The 15,691-nt window shown below is 40.7% G+C and overlaps 2 protein-coding genes across 8 annotated transcripts in view; both read right to left on the bottom strand.

Moving 5' to 3' along the window:
* The window catches only part of SH3KBP1 (SH3 domain containing kinase binding protein 1), a 212,823-nt gene extending 203,724 nt beyond the window's left edge, over nt 1-9,099 (bottom strand). Inside the window, exon 1 of one of the 2 annotated variants that reach the window (XM_053971068.1) lies at nt 8,725-9,099. In XM_053971068.1, coding sequence (XP_053827043.1) covers nt 8,725-8,728 — 4 coding nt within the window. In that variant the 5' untranslated portion in view covers nt 8,729-9,099. The remainder of the gene's footprint in view (nt 1-8,724) is intronic. The other variant, XM_053971069.1, reaches the window with a different exon arrangement.
* A 934-nt stretch (nt 9,100-10,033) lies between these two features.
* The window catches only part of BCLAF3 (BCLAF1 and THRAP3 family member 3), a 33,805-nt gene continuing 28,147 nt past the window's right edge, over nt 10,034-15,691 (bottom strand). For all 6 annotated transcript variants that reach the window (XM_053970866.1, XM_053970870.1, XM_053970869.1 and 3 more), the window contains one exon: nt 10,034-15,000. In XM_053970866.1, coding sequence (XP_053826841.1) covers nt 14,971-15,000 — 30 coding nt within the window. In that variant the 3' untranslated portion in view covers nt 10,034-14,970. The remainder of the gene's footprint in view (nt 15,001-15,691) is intronic.

Raw genomic sequence — 15,691 nt, 5'->3', positions numbered from 1 at the left:
TTAGTCAAGTAAGGAAGAAGTCAGAGAAGGATTTTCCTTATTAAGCAAACCTCCCATCAATAAAATAGCAGTTAACTAGCCTGGATTAACTGTACACACAAATCCCTTGATTAACCACATTACCTCTATGATGTTGGAGCAATTCTATCCAGATAGATAAATTTAACCCACTGTGATCTACCAGACCTACAGAGAAAGAAGCAACAAAGAAAGAAGCAACTGAGGAGCTGGTCAAATCTATAAGCTAACTAGTTAAAAGCCAACAAAATCCACAAAATACTCAGATTTTTGTCTCCTGGAAAATTAACTTTGTTGTTCAAGTTACTAACAAAAATAGCTACAAAGAACACATTTCCAACACTAAGGATACAGCAATTAACAATTAATCAAGATTAAAAGTAATCTCATACCAGACAGAGATTAACAACTGAACTAGTTATATGATCAGCTGGGTTCAGCAAATGGCTTAGAACCTTAAAATGAGATGAAACTTAAATGTTACCATTTTCATTAAACAAATGCAACAAAAGTACAGAAGTGTATCAAACTTCAAATTTACTGGTTGAAGAGGTTTCACTGTTTGACTTCAATATCAATATTTAAATCTGAACCAAATCTAGATTTCAAGATTGCATTGTGATTAACCTTTTCTTTCCCACATGCAATCTAAAAATACAGATATAAGAAAAGCTTGTAAGGTTTCAAGCTGGTGTTCTCCACAACTGTTGGGACCCTGATGTTTCTCTGAACAAAAATTAAAATCAAATAATAAGGTGTAGGACATGACATCAAAAAAATCTTTAATATCATGAGGATTTATAAATTTGTAGACACTTTTTTTACTCTCCTGGAACTAATTTAATTTTTAATTTTATTAATAAATGAAATTACAAGCATTTCTTACTACCAGGCCTGCCTTCACATGGTGCAATTTTGTCTTCCCTGCTAGCAGGACCTGCCTGGAAGCACTGCTGCTCACTCTCAGGTTTTCAGGAATTCCCACTCTCACAAACTGCTGGATTGTGCATTCAAGGCAAGGCTCGCAAGTTCAGCCTTTACTGGAAGGCTTTCACTCTCTGCACTCATTTCTCCATCCCTTCCTTTCACCCAGCCATTTAAAGTCTGATGGGAAGAAAGTCAGGTTCCCCTAGGATTAGATTTTTTTTTTTTTTTTGGTAGGAGTTGTTTGAGATATTTTGGCTGCCTTGTGTAAGCTTTTGAGGATTTCTTTAATGTGATCATTTAAGCAGAAGAGTTGGATAGTTGTATTCAATGAAAATGGCAGTTCTGCAATTTCAATGAACTATAATACCAGGCTATTCCATGGGAAATTAAGGTGGTCTTGTCTAGAGTGAAATGTTTTAATAGGATATTTTTCCATAAAGCTGTTGATGACAATAAAGAAATTGTTCATAAGAAATGAATTACAAAATAAAAAAGTACTGCAGTAGTCAATCTTCATCAACATTCAAATATTGTTTATAAATAAGCATCACCACTCTTCCAAAGCAAGCCACTAATCCCTACATTTGGAAACAGAAGGCCAAAGCTAAAACATTTTTTTATAAGTGGTACAAATTTAAAAGTAAAGAAGTTTTTAAAAACTTGCCATAACAAAACCTCTAAATAAAGGCATCTTTTTCTGGGCACAGTTTGGAATCTGGTGTGCCCTTTGACAGTAGGAAATAAAGGAGCACTAACAGCTCAATAAGAGCTCAGTGAGACCTCACAGAAAAAACAGCAGGAATGAGAAAAACACTGAAAAATTAAGCTGAGATCTTGCTGCTTGCCAGTTTTATATCTGTCACAAGGACAGAAAATTTTCAATGCTGCACAAGCCTATCAGGAAGAAAAAATCCACTCTGCCAAGTTACCAGAGTATGAAAAATGCTTTTTTGCCAGTGGTGAGGATGAATCAGCAACCATAGATAGAGAACATACTTAACTTAAGGCTGACATGAAATTTCTCAGAATAGCTTTACAATTGGCTCAAAAATGAAAAGTACTGTATGTGTACACTTATATTCTGCTGCTACCTTTAATGAAAGCCTTTATAAGTCCAGCTCATGGGGAAAGACAGGGCTACATACAAAGAGAACCAGGCTGACACAAGTAGTCCATACAGCACCAGCAGTTGCACTGACCTCCAAGAACATCTTCCCATAAAACCAACCTAAAACAAGCAAGAAAACACCCTGAAGTGACTTTTGTGTGTGTTTGAGACCTTGTTATCAATAAAAAGCACCAATATGTTGCTTTTTAAGGTAACAAGCAAGTTCCTGGAAATTACAAGTAGAGAACACAACATGTTATAAGTATTCCTATTTTGCAGGAATGATTTTTTTGTTTCCTTGTTTTAGGTGAGTTGGGTTTTTTTTAAAGTAAGTCACAAATTCATTAATACAAATTACCTGTGGGACATAAACCACTTAATTTTTAAATACAATCAGTGTGACCACTGAAAGCTAATTAAATATTGATAGATAATTTTGAATGCTTTGGGTTGAAAGGGACCTTTAAAGATCTAGACCTAGTCTAATTGGGCCTTGACTTGCAACACATGCAATGAATCTATATTGACATTTTCAAAAAAGCATTAGTTCCCCGGGGAGCTGTGCACCAATGCTGACTTTGATCTTCAAATAAATGAATAGATTTACACTGGTTTTGGTGTGAGCGGGTTTCAATTGTCAGAAGTGATTTAGCTGCACAGTATGAAAGACAGAGAATGAGGTAAAGAGGAACTTTTTCCTTCTGTACAATACTTCTAATGAAATTCAAAGGCAGAGTTCAAAAGACACCTCTTTATACTGACACTACTGATTAATCAGAAGTTAGGGATATTTTTCTTGTATAAATGCTCAGCTTTCTATAATACATTATCTTTGTTGCTAAAGAGAATTTCTTTCAGCACAGACATAATTTCTGATCGGCAAATCCACACAATTCTTCATACTAAATCAGAAGCACAAATTCTCAGCAACTCTCCCACTGTAACACAAACTGCTGTAAGACTGGGAACAAAGAAATCCTTTCCCCTTTCACTGCTCGTCCTCCAGGATGCTCCATTCTCTAAGGCAAAGTTATGTTAGGAACAAAGTATAGCCAAGACCTTGCAACAGTCATCTCACCACACAGCTTTTATGTGGATTTACCACTGCTTTCTCAAGAGTTGCTTTCTACTGATGCTTCTCAGTTACCAATAACAAAAAGGAGGGGAAAGACAACTTCATTTGATAATACAATCCATGACTACTGAACTGCAGTATTTGCATATTCTCTCACACATAGGGACTTCAAGCTTTTATTGTTTCCTCTCACTGTGAAGCAGACTGTCAGCAATTACTTTTACTTTAGCTGAATTACTGAATCTTGATACTCACCTCCTCTATCATTCCCCTCTACCTAATATATTCTTTCATCATTCCTCAGCGTACAGAATGTAGATATGGCCTGCAGCTACTTCCTGCTTTTGCATCAAGAGAAAACCTTCACTCCCTGGTCCAGGATTTTAAAAAACACACAGATAGGAACCATACAAAATCCATCATCTTTTTTTATAAGCTAGCTCTATACCAGCAGGATCAGAGCAAAACAACAGATACCATCTTTGCGGCTGTTTTCACTCCTTTGATCTAGTCAGGGCTAACCTGCTTGCAGCACGTCAGTCAGTGACCTCTGACACATCAGACCTGAAATTTCAGCTGCTCATTTCACATTTCCAAGCTCTCCTTTTTCTCCTCCTAACACATGCAACCCTTCCCCTATAAGCAGGAAAAGAGTCAATGCATTATCTACAAGGCCAACACTGATCTTCTATAAATATTCTGATATACCAGCAGTATTCTTAAAGCATCCTCTAACATCCAGTGAGTAACAACTAAAAAATAAGCAATCTTAATAACATCAGAGATATATTTTATATATTACATTAGTGGCAGTTTAAACAGAAATATGTATGCACTCAGCATTCATAACAAAACAAATCTGCTTCTCAATAAAGTGTTTTATTACATTACATTATTATTACATGCTCATTACATTGCTTCCTTAAACCCAGTCAGAAAAAAAACCCCTTTTCTAGCAGCTCTATTGTAATTTCCTACATATGAGTCTTTGATAAGCTCGAAAACAAGCAAGAATTCTGCTCTTTTAAGAAACCATCTATTTTAAGTATTATGTTCTTTATCAGACTTCCTGAGCTAAAAGCAACAGTTAATATTAAAAAACAACTCTAATAGACAGTCTGAGGAAGGAAGAGCTACTGCAAAGGAGCAAGCAGAAGAGATGCCATAATCATAAATTATTTTCATAATCTTTTACATGTACACATATATTTACATGTTTTATATTTTTTTATTTCCAACCCCTATCTTCATCCATATAGAAGGCAGCTCTGACAACCTTTTATGACAGGAATGTCATTATCTCTTGATTTCTAAGAAAAGAAAACTTCACACCAGCTATTTTTAAACAAAACTTAATACAGGTTACCAAAATATTTTATTACAGTTTATGAAAACTCCGGAACTCAGATCATAAGCCACAGGCTGTATAATGTCTCCAAACCGCTGGACACCTGATCCTGAACAGCTCCAATGTAGCTGCCTTCTTGTGAGAAAGAAATCTACTAATGACCACAAAAGAATTAAAATCAGTAACACCCCCATGAGGAGAATAAAGACTTTTTACAAGTCGGGAAGGATTTTTACACAATTTTTTTCCTATAAAGCCACTTTACAGTTGCTTAAAACCTTGTTTTAAAGAAGAAGTCCAAGTAAAAAAAGCCATGATAATCATCTTTCTTATTACTTTTCCTTATTCAGCTGAAACTGTTCAACTGCCTTCAAGGATGATTAGAATGGCAAATACTATTTCTATTTTTAAAATCTTACAGCTATTTTACTGAAAAGTTCCAATATCTCCACCATTTTGGAAAGGCAACCACAAGCACACCTACCATCTTCTGTGTACAACTTCTGCTAAGCTCAGGCCTCAAAAATTCATCATTTTAGATGGGAGAGTAGGGTTGCTGGAGTTCACCAGCCACACTCTCCAGGGCTCCTGCTGCAGTGAGCACACTCCAGGTGTCACCACGGGGCCAAGCAGAAGTTTAGATGGAATACAGCTCTGGTACTGGAGGTCAGCCTGGCCCCACACGCAAGAAATGTGCTCAGAGCACTCCCTCTGTTGATGCTGCAATAAGAGAGAGGAAGGCAGAGGAAGCAGCATCTCTGAAACGTGCAAAGAGAGACAGAGAAGGGGGGAAGCTGAGGGCAGGGGATAGAGGAGAATTTAGAAAATGAAAAAAAAAATAAGAAAAGTAAAAACAGAAAAAGGGATTGCAACTAGTACAGAATAATCACACTCTCACATAGACTGAATTCTTTTGATTGCATTACTTGTTGGTGTAATATTCCTTTGGTGTGTACAAACTAGCTGCAGTATTCCACAGCAAAGCACCTTTCTCAACCAGTTATGTAAAATCACACAGACAACAGCTGTCTGCCAGTGGAAGTAATCTAACTGGTTCAAAGGGCACAAGACTCTCTCTGAATCCAAACTCCCAACTACGGTGGCAGCAGAGGTGATCAATGTGATTTCATATAAACAAAAGCAGCACTTCCTCTCTTCCCCTTTCCAAACAGCAGAGCTTTAACAATACCTTGAAAAAGATTTAGATGAAAAAATATTGATGAAATGGTGTTCAAGCATTGTGATGAAGGTTTCAGCCACATAGCTTCATTGTAACATTATTATACAGGACCCACACCTCATTTAATGCACTAAACTGGCTGTGCTTTGAACATGAGCAAAGAATGCACAGCAGAAGAAGGGATTTTCCTTCATTTAGTGCAGAAGTTGGGAGGGGTGTCTCGACTGACAGAAGGAGCTGCACAGCTGCTTCGTGATGATGGCAGTTAAACGCAACTCTCTAGAATCACACTTCTACTCTTGCAGTTTCTAAATTTGATAAGCAGTACATTTTAAACCACGTTTCCCCACATCTACTTTGTTTTCTGCACCTTCAACTTCAGGAGGACAGTCTGATATGTGGACACCCCATGCTCTTGCAGTTGAGACTGAGTTCCCTGACCATACTCGAGTCTAAGTAGTTTCAAAATAAAAACAGAACAAAACAAACTCAAAAGCAACAACAAACAAACAACCCTCTCCCACACACAAGTCTCCACAAAACACCACATCTTAATTTCTCAAACATTTAAGGAGGGGGACCAAGCTTGTTTCACTGTGTTCATGACTACCTTCAAGATCTTTGCCTTATCCTTTTTATGTTGCAGAGAACTAACATCATTATTTCACTCAACTCTCCTGAGAAGTCCATTGCAAGTGCAAATTAATTAATTTTAATGCACTCTGCCTATAATGTCATAGAAGAGCTCATAAAACATCAATTACACAAAGTATTTCTTGTAAGGTTTGGGGTGTGTGCTGTAAAGAAGCACTGAATCTCGGTATACAGGTATGTGTAACATACACCCAATATATGCATAGGGTTGGGCTTAAAACACTCTGCAGAGACACTGAGAAAATATAAATGGTTGATATAAGAAGGCTTACAACTAATATAAAAAAAAATTATACCTAAGTTTATACACCTTCTTTGTGTATATACTTTGTATAGTACACAAAGAATTCACCTATTATAATTATTATCACCTATAATAATTATTCTCTTCTGCATCTGAGTTGTCTTACAAAAATGCTAACTATGTTAAAAATGTGTTTAATAAAACTGCTTTCATTTGATATCTCCTAGAAAGATTTTACTTTCATACTATGCATATCTTCACCTCCTTGCACAATTTTTCTATTTGTTTGCAAACTCATTTAAAGATATGAACAACAATTATATCGTATTTACCTTCCCTCCACTCCCATTTTGCAAAGCAAAGTATGACTGAATCATGATGATTTGGGAAAGTCATCATCCAAATGAGCTTTAAAGAAGCCAGATGTGTAGGATCACTGCCCAGGAGAGGGATGGGTGGGTAAAAAGAAAAAAGATGGCCTTTACTACCAAGTTACTGTATTAAAAACCTTCCTAGAGCTCTATCAATGCAAATTACTTTGTTGGTTCTTGGTTATTCTTTTCAACCATGAAGTCTAATAATTGGACTGTGGAGTAAATTGAAATCAGAAAAGCCTTATTGTATTACAATACAAAGTTAGTAAGAAATAAATACATTGGAAGAAGATAAGAAACCAAAAAAATTTTTAAAAACTATATCCTATGACATGCCTTACTGACTACAGATTCTGCTCCATTCAGCAGTTACAAACCCTACCTCTCAATGCAACACTATGTTTAAAATCTTATCGGTTGTGACAGAAGACAGAAGTTGAGAGCTGTGTCAGTGAGCCGGCAAACCAACCCTACCAGAACTCCTGCAATGCCCCCAATTAACTGTGGCAGCCGGGGATGCCGGCCTGCCGTCAGCAGCGGCGGAGCTCAGCCGGATCAATAGGGCCGAGCGAGCTGCACAGGGATGAACCCATCTCAGCGCGAACGGGAGAGCTAACTGGAAGTCGATAGCATAAAGCTTGTGCTTAATCTGGTAACATACAGGTAAAGCAGCTGTGCCTCGCTTCCATAGCACCCCGCAAACTAATCTCTCAAAGAACAAAGGGACGATTTATTTCCTACTATATTCCCAACGTCACTGTATTACAACAGGTGAAATTGTGTAAAATGTCCTCCCACATCACGCATTATATTCAGTTGTTTCGGTGATGCTGCTCTTAGGTTCCCCCACAGTCCGACCGCATTTCCGCCGCCGTGAGCGAAGCGGGCAGCGGGGGGCCTTGGGACATCCAAAAGCCGCTGTTTCGGAGCACCGTTCGCTGCTGTCTCCAGACGCCGGCCGGCTTGTGCACCAAGGCTGCCCACCGACAGCTGCCGCTTCTTTTGTTCCCGTCATTTTCTGCCGGGCACCGCGCTGGGCAGAGCGAGCCGCGGGCAGCCGCACTCCAGCGACGCCCCGCGCGCATCGCTCAGCCCGCGCCTGGCACCGCCGCTGCCGCCGCCTCGCCCGCATAATGGGACAATTCATCCCATCCTCCCTCCCTGTCCACTGCACAGGTAACGGGCGCTGCCCAGCCCGGGCTGGGCATCCAGGCGCAGCCGCTTCCCGAAGTCCGCGGGTGACACCTCACGGGCAGCGGCAGCCGCGGCTCCAGCGACCCCGCGTAGCGGCCCCGGCGGCCGCCCCCGCCCGGCGGGGCAGTGAGGGGCGGCGCGGGGCAGTGAGGGCAGTGCATCCGTCCCCGCAGCCCTCGTAGCGCAACCTGCGCGCCCGGCGCAGAGCTGTCTCTTCTCTCCGCCCGGCCGGCCCGGTGCCACCACACCCCAGAGTGCCCGGGGAGGGCCGTGCCCGGCGGGAAGGCGGCGAGGCCGGGGAGCCGATGCACGGGAGGGTTCGTACCCGTGTCAGCCCCGCTCGGGAGCACCCACAGCGGCAGCCCCGAGGGGCACCCCCCCGTCGCTCCGCCGCCGCCAACACCGACCTCTCCGCCTGTCACATGAAAACAATTATTGCCTCGGCCGGGGGAGGGGAGGACAAGTTAAAAGCCGTGAGGCGGAGGAGCGGAGGCCGGTGGCGGCCACCTCCCTCCCGCCGCCTCAGCGGCACATGCACCCCACCGGCTAGCCGGGAGCCCCAGCTGGCCCCCAGCACCGCCACCTCGGCGGCCTGAACTCACCCATTTATGTCGAGCTGGGCTTCTCCTGGCAGCGACAACAGGCTGAAAGTTTGGGGCGGGTGGCCACGGCGAAGGAAGGGGGCGAGGGACCGCCCGAGCCGCCGCCGCGCGGAGCGGAGGCGCTGACAGAGCCGCTCCCTCCTCCGGCGGCCACCGCGCTCAGCACTCGCCGCAGCCGGGCTGCATCCTGCGTCCTGCGCCGCGGCTCCCTCGGCGTGTGTGAGAAAAAGGAAATATACAGAAATCAGGCGAGAGAAGGGGCTCAGCCTTCAGCTCCTGCAGTCACCTGGGTCCCCGCTGCCGCCGGGAAAAGCAGCCCAGGGCGAAAGCGCCTGGAGGAGCCTGTGCCGCCGAGCCGCGGGAGGGGCGGGCGGTGAGCGCGGCGGGGCGCGGGGCGGGACCGGCTCGGGCTCCCAAGCGCGGGCAGCGACCGCCTCGGCTGCCGCTGCTGCTGCCGGGGCGAGCGGCGGCTCCGGCTCCGCGCTGCGGGAAGTGTCGCGAGACTGCGCCAGAGCCGCTGCGCCGCCTCGGGCCGGTGGGAGAGGAGGGCGGGGAGGGCGGCAGGAAGCGGAGCCACGCCGCGGTCCCGGCGGGGGCAGGGTCGGCGGAGAGCGGAGCCTCGGCGGGGAGCGGGGTGGCTCCCTCCCTCTCGGGGCAGGACTCCTCAGGCACAGGGAGGGGACGGGGCGCGTCCTCGCTGGGCGCTGGGGGAGGATGGAGAGCGCTCCCGGGCGGCGGGACACGCACCTAACCGGGCATTCCTGCCCCGCACCTGCCCCGTCCGCGCACGGGCCCAGGCAGCCGTGCCCGGCCCTGCCCTGCCCCCGGGGCTCTGCTTTCAGAGCGACTGGGAAATGCACCGGCGGCGCCGCAGGCGACCCTCGTCTCTGCCTGGCCCGCCTTCCCCGCACACACCGCTGCAGGTTTGGGTTGAGGAGCAGGGGAGGAAGAAAGGAAGAAAAGACAAATAGGGCAGATGAAGAGTGCCTTTGGGGTAGTGTTGCTCTAAAAAGAGCAGCGTCGCACAGGAGCGCGGACCGTTCGTACTGCAGGAAGATGCGAAACCCCTGCAACAGTAACAGTGTGCACGTATCAGCAACATGCCTGGACAGAAAGGCATGGAAGGAGGGTGGGGAGGCTTCTGCACAGGCACGTCTTCCCACAGGTAAATACCCTTGGGAAAAAACCTACAAGAGCAGCAGAGGAGAAATGCAGATTAAAAAAAAAAAAAAAAAAAAAAGCTAGTATTAAAGATAAAGTATAGGTAACATTAATAACTACTGAATCAAATAACTGAATTATTTATAAGTAAAAATTTCATGAAAACATTTATTGTCTGTAGAAACAAAATTTACATTTATTTTATATAAACTATGTTAAACATACATATAAACATACCTACATCTTACTATATATCCTTATGAACGAGGCTTTTCGATATGGAGTAACATTGTCAAAAGCACCGTCGTGGACTCAAAGACTACAGACTTAAAATGCATTTGCATTTAACTCCAGCTTCAGTAGTTTAAAAATGTCATTTCTTATCCACACTTACAAATAATTAAAGGCTTCTCTAACTGTGTGTTTCCATGTGCACACATATGTACACATAGACACATCAGACAGTCCTTGAAAAACTACAGTATAAATAACATCAACAATCTATTCCTTAGAAGTGGACATTAGTTCCCCTCATTCAACTGGGAGTAAAAAATTCCTGCTATTCTTAAAACAAAACAATTTTTTATTCCTTGAAGAACATACTCGAACAACAACTGTTTCCACTGCCTCCTCCCCTCAATCCTAATGATGTGAGAAGCCAGTCACAAAATGAAAGCCATCTACTACATTATTTACAGAAAATGAAATATTAAAAAGACAACATGAGATTCAGACTACTTAGACAAAATTCAGAGCAATGAACAGTGAACAGAAGAAAACTGCACTAAAAGTGGCACACTATTAAACCATGTGTCTAAATACCTACTCAAAATCCCTCCAACAAAAAACCACCAGGCATGGAAGGAAGGGGAAGGTGTTATGACAACAGTTTTCTCTGATCTTGACACTGAAAAAATAATGTTCACAAAGCTCAAAACAGAACACACTTAAATGTTCATGGCTATCCTTAAGGTCTGTTAGGGAATCAAGTGTCACAAGGAGGCTTTCAATGATCTTGAAATGGCTTTTATTCTTTCCTTCGTAAGGAGGCTGAAGAACTTCTTATCCTCAAATTCTGCAGCAATGGAATGAAGTCTGTCAAGAGTCAGAGTTACATGCAGAAACATCATTTTTTCAGATTCATTCTGAAATGATGCAAGGATGCAGGTCTGGATGCAAGTCTGAAGTCGGTCTTTTAGAGGGCTCTCCCATAAAGAAATTTGTAGATTGCTGTTCAGATGCTTAAAGAAAGGCAAGAAGTGGGTTTCAACACAGTATGGGAAAAGCCTTCCTTTACGAAAGCAAGGAAAAGGAAATTTAAGAAATCCCTCTATTTACAGTCTTCTAAGGTGAATACTGAGAAATCAGTCTCTCTCTTTGTTATGATCTTTTATCACCTTCTTCAAGCGACTCTCATTTTCCATTTCACAGACATGACAGAAAATGACTTTCTGATGCATAACAAGCAAGTTTTGAGAACTTTGCCTTTAATGCCACAAAAGCGTAATCTTGGGGTTTGGTTCTGTTTTTAAGCAACTAAGTTCATCTAAATAAAACTCAGCATTTCAGCCTGGGGCCTTAGGGAAGATGGGAGCAGGTAAACATGCAGCAGGTGATTGATCAGCTGGACTTACTACTATCCTCTGCTATTAGTTACCTGAGTTGAGACAGCTATGTTCAGGTCTCAAGACCATCTACATCCATCAGGTAAAATTATTTCAAACATGTAATTATTAGTTAAGGCAGGCTTAGAAATCTTGCAATGTGTTGCTTCTTACTGTCCCCAGAATTTTGGTAACCTTGTGAACTCAATCATCAAAAATTTAAAAGAAGTATTCTAATAAATTTATGCAGAACTTAAATGGATCAGCTATATAAATGCTAACATCATAGCAACTTAGTATTTCAGACACTTAAAAGGAAGACTCTAGTCATATTAAATCCATTACATTTTTGGATAGCAATTAAAAATAAAATTTCACATGTGAACAACTGAAAATGACAGCATTTAACAGCCACTTCAAGCTAAACAAAACAAAGGCAATTCACATTTGTATTTTCAAAGTATAAACCAGAAAGCTAGAAAGCTCTTAAGACAATCACATTTTTAATTTGCCCTTCCAATGCTAACAGTGACAGACTTTACTAATGAAAGAGTCACTGTTTTACTACAGAGGCTTACACACCTATTTAAAGTAAACAGTTGTTTTAACAAGAACTGTTAACAGTCCATGCTCTCACTAGAAAGATTGCAACATACTTAAGTCTTTGTACATGTGTTTTCTACAATGCAGTCACAATACCGAAAGGCACCAGGTTATTCAAGTAAATTGACCTTTCTTCTACTTAACCCTTTTCCTTGTGCCTTCACAACCCAAACAGCAACTTCAATACACTGCCCTCAACTAAACATTGTATTCCAGTATAACAGAATTTCCTGTGCTGAAACAATAAACAAGCTCAATTGGGTATGAATATATACACACAAGTCTCTGTAATTCACAAAGATAAATCTACATAGCAATGTCTTATCATAGAGTAGATGCTTCTAGCATCTAAACCATGAATTTCTATAAAATTCATTATTTCTGTGTGCATTTTTTTAGAATACAAGAGGTTTTATCATGACAGAATCCAAAATTATTTAAGTAAAATTATCGGTAAAGAATGTGATTTGAGTAAATGGGATCATACAAAAGATAAACCAACTGAAACAGTGACTACATTTCATATGACATTCATCTTAGGACCATGGGTTGGGGTGGGAACCAAAGTCAGCAAACAAGTCAAAAACCCCACAAACTTCTTTGCAATACTGTTGTAGAAATAAACACAAAGCTAAACTGTAAAGGACAAAACAAATTAGAGATATCTAATCATGCATAGATAAAATAAAGCACAAAATCAGGAGTCAGTCACATGTTGAAACCTGGTTAAAGCAGCATTAACTGACTGAAGTCTGAATACTCCAGCATTACTTCCAAACAGTGTTAACAAAACTACCATGTCAGAAGTTTCTTCATGTATTCCCATTTACTCAACAAAGAGTTCTCTTCCAGAATTTAATAAGAACACTGCAGGAAACTTACAGACACAGTAGTATCCTGTTGAATAAGACAACACAGCCTCAGTAGTTTGTACTGTATCATATATGGTTTCATTTCTCACATCTTTTACAGTGCATATTCAGAGCAGTGTGAAGGACTTGTTAGCTTCAGGGTAAATCTGCCCCTCCTGGCAGGACATGTGCTGCGCTCCCCTGCCAACAGCCTGATCAGAACTGCAACTCCACATTTGCTTTAGGATGACTCATTTAACCTGTTGTTTCAGTTCCTTATTTTTATCTCCCAGTAAATCTACACAGGATGACTCTGCCAGATTAATCACTGACAGCATTAAGTAAAAAACCACTTTCTTATCTGCAGAAGGTTGCCTGCCTCTATATGTACAGGGAGTTCCTTTCCTTCCAATTCCCATTTTGTCTTTGCATGTTAAAGTTACTGAAAAAACAGTTAAATTATTAATGATTGTTATTTAAATGGAAAACCTGTGTTTTAGAAACAAACCATCTCTTATCATTGAATGACCATGCCTTATTCCCTATGAACGCTAAGCAGAACACCCATGAAACTGAAGAGCTCAAGTCATAGTAATTGTAGCTGTTCTGAACCATAATTACATTTTCAAACACTTTCTCTACTGAAGGCATTGTGGAAAAAAACATTACAAAAAAGCATGCAGAAATCACATCCTGGCTTTCCACCCAAAAAACCAAATTTCCTTTTCCGTGAACATACCTCTAACCCAGAACTGGAATTCTGGTCTACCAGCCACAACAGAGACTAGCCTGCATTCCATATGGAAATACATCTGCCTGCATGTATTGAGGATATTGTGAATTAACATTTTTCTTGAAAAAGAACATTTCTTAAGACTACATGCTATGCATCTTTAATTTACTGTCAATAAGAAGTCCGAATAAATCTGCAATACATACACACAACCCTACTACAGATAATGAATTAAGGCAAAGGCTATAAACAGGAAATAAACACAATACTGTTTATAGCTTCTTATGAAACAGGTGTGGCTATTTGAGTTTTGCACACAGCCTAACAATACTGCAGTATGGTAAACTTCAGAGAATCATTCCAAACAAAATCATCGGCTATCTGCATTTAAAGCAGTTTCAATTATCAACAATTTCTTTGTTAGAAGACATGCTTTCAAAAACTTACTCTTTTTGTTTTTCTTGTTATTTAATACTTCAGGCTCCAATTTTAGAATTCACAAAATCACCAAATCATTTATGATGAAAAAGATTAGAGAACATGTGGCTTGGTCAAGAATCTCATACACCAAAATATAATGAGACAGAATAATCTTGAATACAGACCAACTAATCTTCTAACAAACCCAAGCATGCTTTCAGTGCAGTTATAAGCTACTGCTACAGTACTTTACATAACTGCCTGTTACCATTAATTTTAATCAAATGCTGAAAGTTGTCCCGACATTCTGACAATTTACAAATGTATATACACATCAGAAATCCAAGTGTATTATTAATCCAAAGTAATACAAAATACTGTTTTATGGAAATGACTGAACAGAGGTGTAAAATCTATTGCACAACCTAAAAGGTCATTAACTGGAAAATCCTGAGCTAATGTGCTATTACCAAACAATTCAGGCACTTTTTTTTTTCCTTTTTATTATTACATTAGCAATAAACTTTCAACATATAAACCTCTGGGTAGAACAACTCAAGTTCCATCTGTAACATCATACTTAGAGAAGTATTCAATAAATAAGACTCCCTTCAATGACTTCCTTACTTGAGACAGGTATGCAAACAGAACTAAAGGTACATAATATGATGTTTCAATTGAATACTGTACTTTAAAAGCAATTATTAAAATTGTAAAAAAGTTCTGCAGCATTCAAAATAAAGTTATTTTTTAATCAAGAAAGTTACAGCATTAGTTCCTTTATCCTTTTTTAAGTCTTGAGAAAGTTGTCAAAAACTGAACAGATGCTCCTTTTGCTGTGATATCTGTTTCAACTTCAGAATCTCAGCTCAGTTCAGGTTTCTGTTGCAATATTTAGATTTCCCTACACAGAGGAAAAAAAATCATTACTGTCAGTTGTAACACCAGAAAAACCCTCCAAACCTTCCTAAGTTCTGTATGTAAAATGCAAGATTCTTTCAATTATGGACTCAAACAGCACAATTACAAAGACTGTACCTTAAACATACACAGCATTATTACTTCAAATGAAATAAAGTGAAATAGAGATGTTCAGACCTATTCAACAGATCTCGACAAGTTTTATCATTACAATAGTCAAAATGCTACAATTTCAGGAACAGTTTTGGTTTTTAGGAAATAGCCAACCAGCAAACAGTATGCTGTTAAGACAATGGTTGTCATACTTATTCTTCAGGATTTATTTTACTTTAACTCAGACACACTCAAATTCATCAGGTGTAAAAAAGAATTCAGTAGTCACTGATGATTCTCTGATTCAAATAATATCTAGTAGCCAGAATGTTTTAAGTATGCTTTATAGGTTCCAGACAAGAATCTTAACAGCCAATTACAGAAGAACACTGGAAATTATTAGGAATACCTCACTACAACAAAATTGTAACATTGCTATACATATTTTATAAGGTTATAATTGGGGGGGATATCTTTCTCCTATTTCCCACTAATTCCAATTCAATTTAGCCTTCAAAGATAATGCTTCTCTTCTCAGAGAAGAGAATATATAAGAGATGTTTGCCCAAATACTTCAGTAG

Source organism: Vidua macroura, chromosome 2, assembly GCF_024509145.1.
Source record: "Vidua macroura isolate BioBank_ID:100142 chromosome 2, ASM2450914v1, whole genome shotgun sequence".
In the NCBI taxonomy this organism is placed as follows: Eukaryota; Metazoa; Chordata; class Aves; order Passeriformes; family Viduidae; genus Vidua; species Vidua macroura.
Note: the sequence above shows the minus strand (reverse complement) of the source record. Positions and strands in the feature narration are given on the sequence as shown.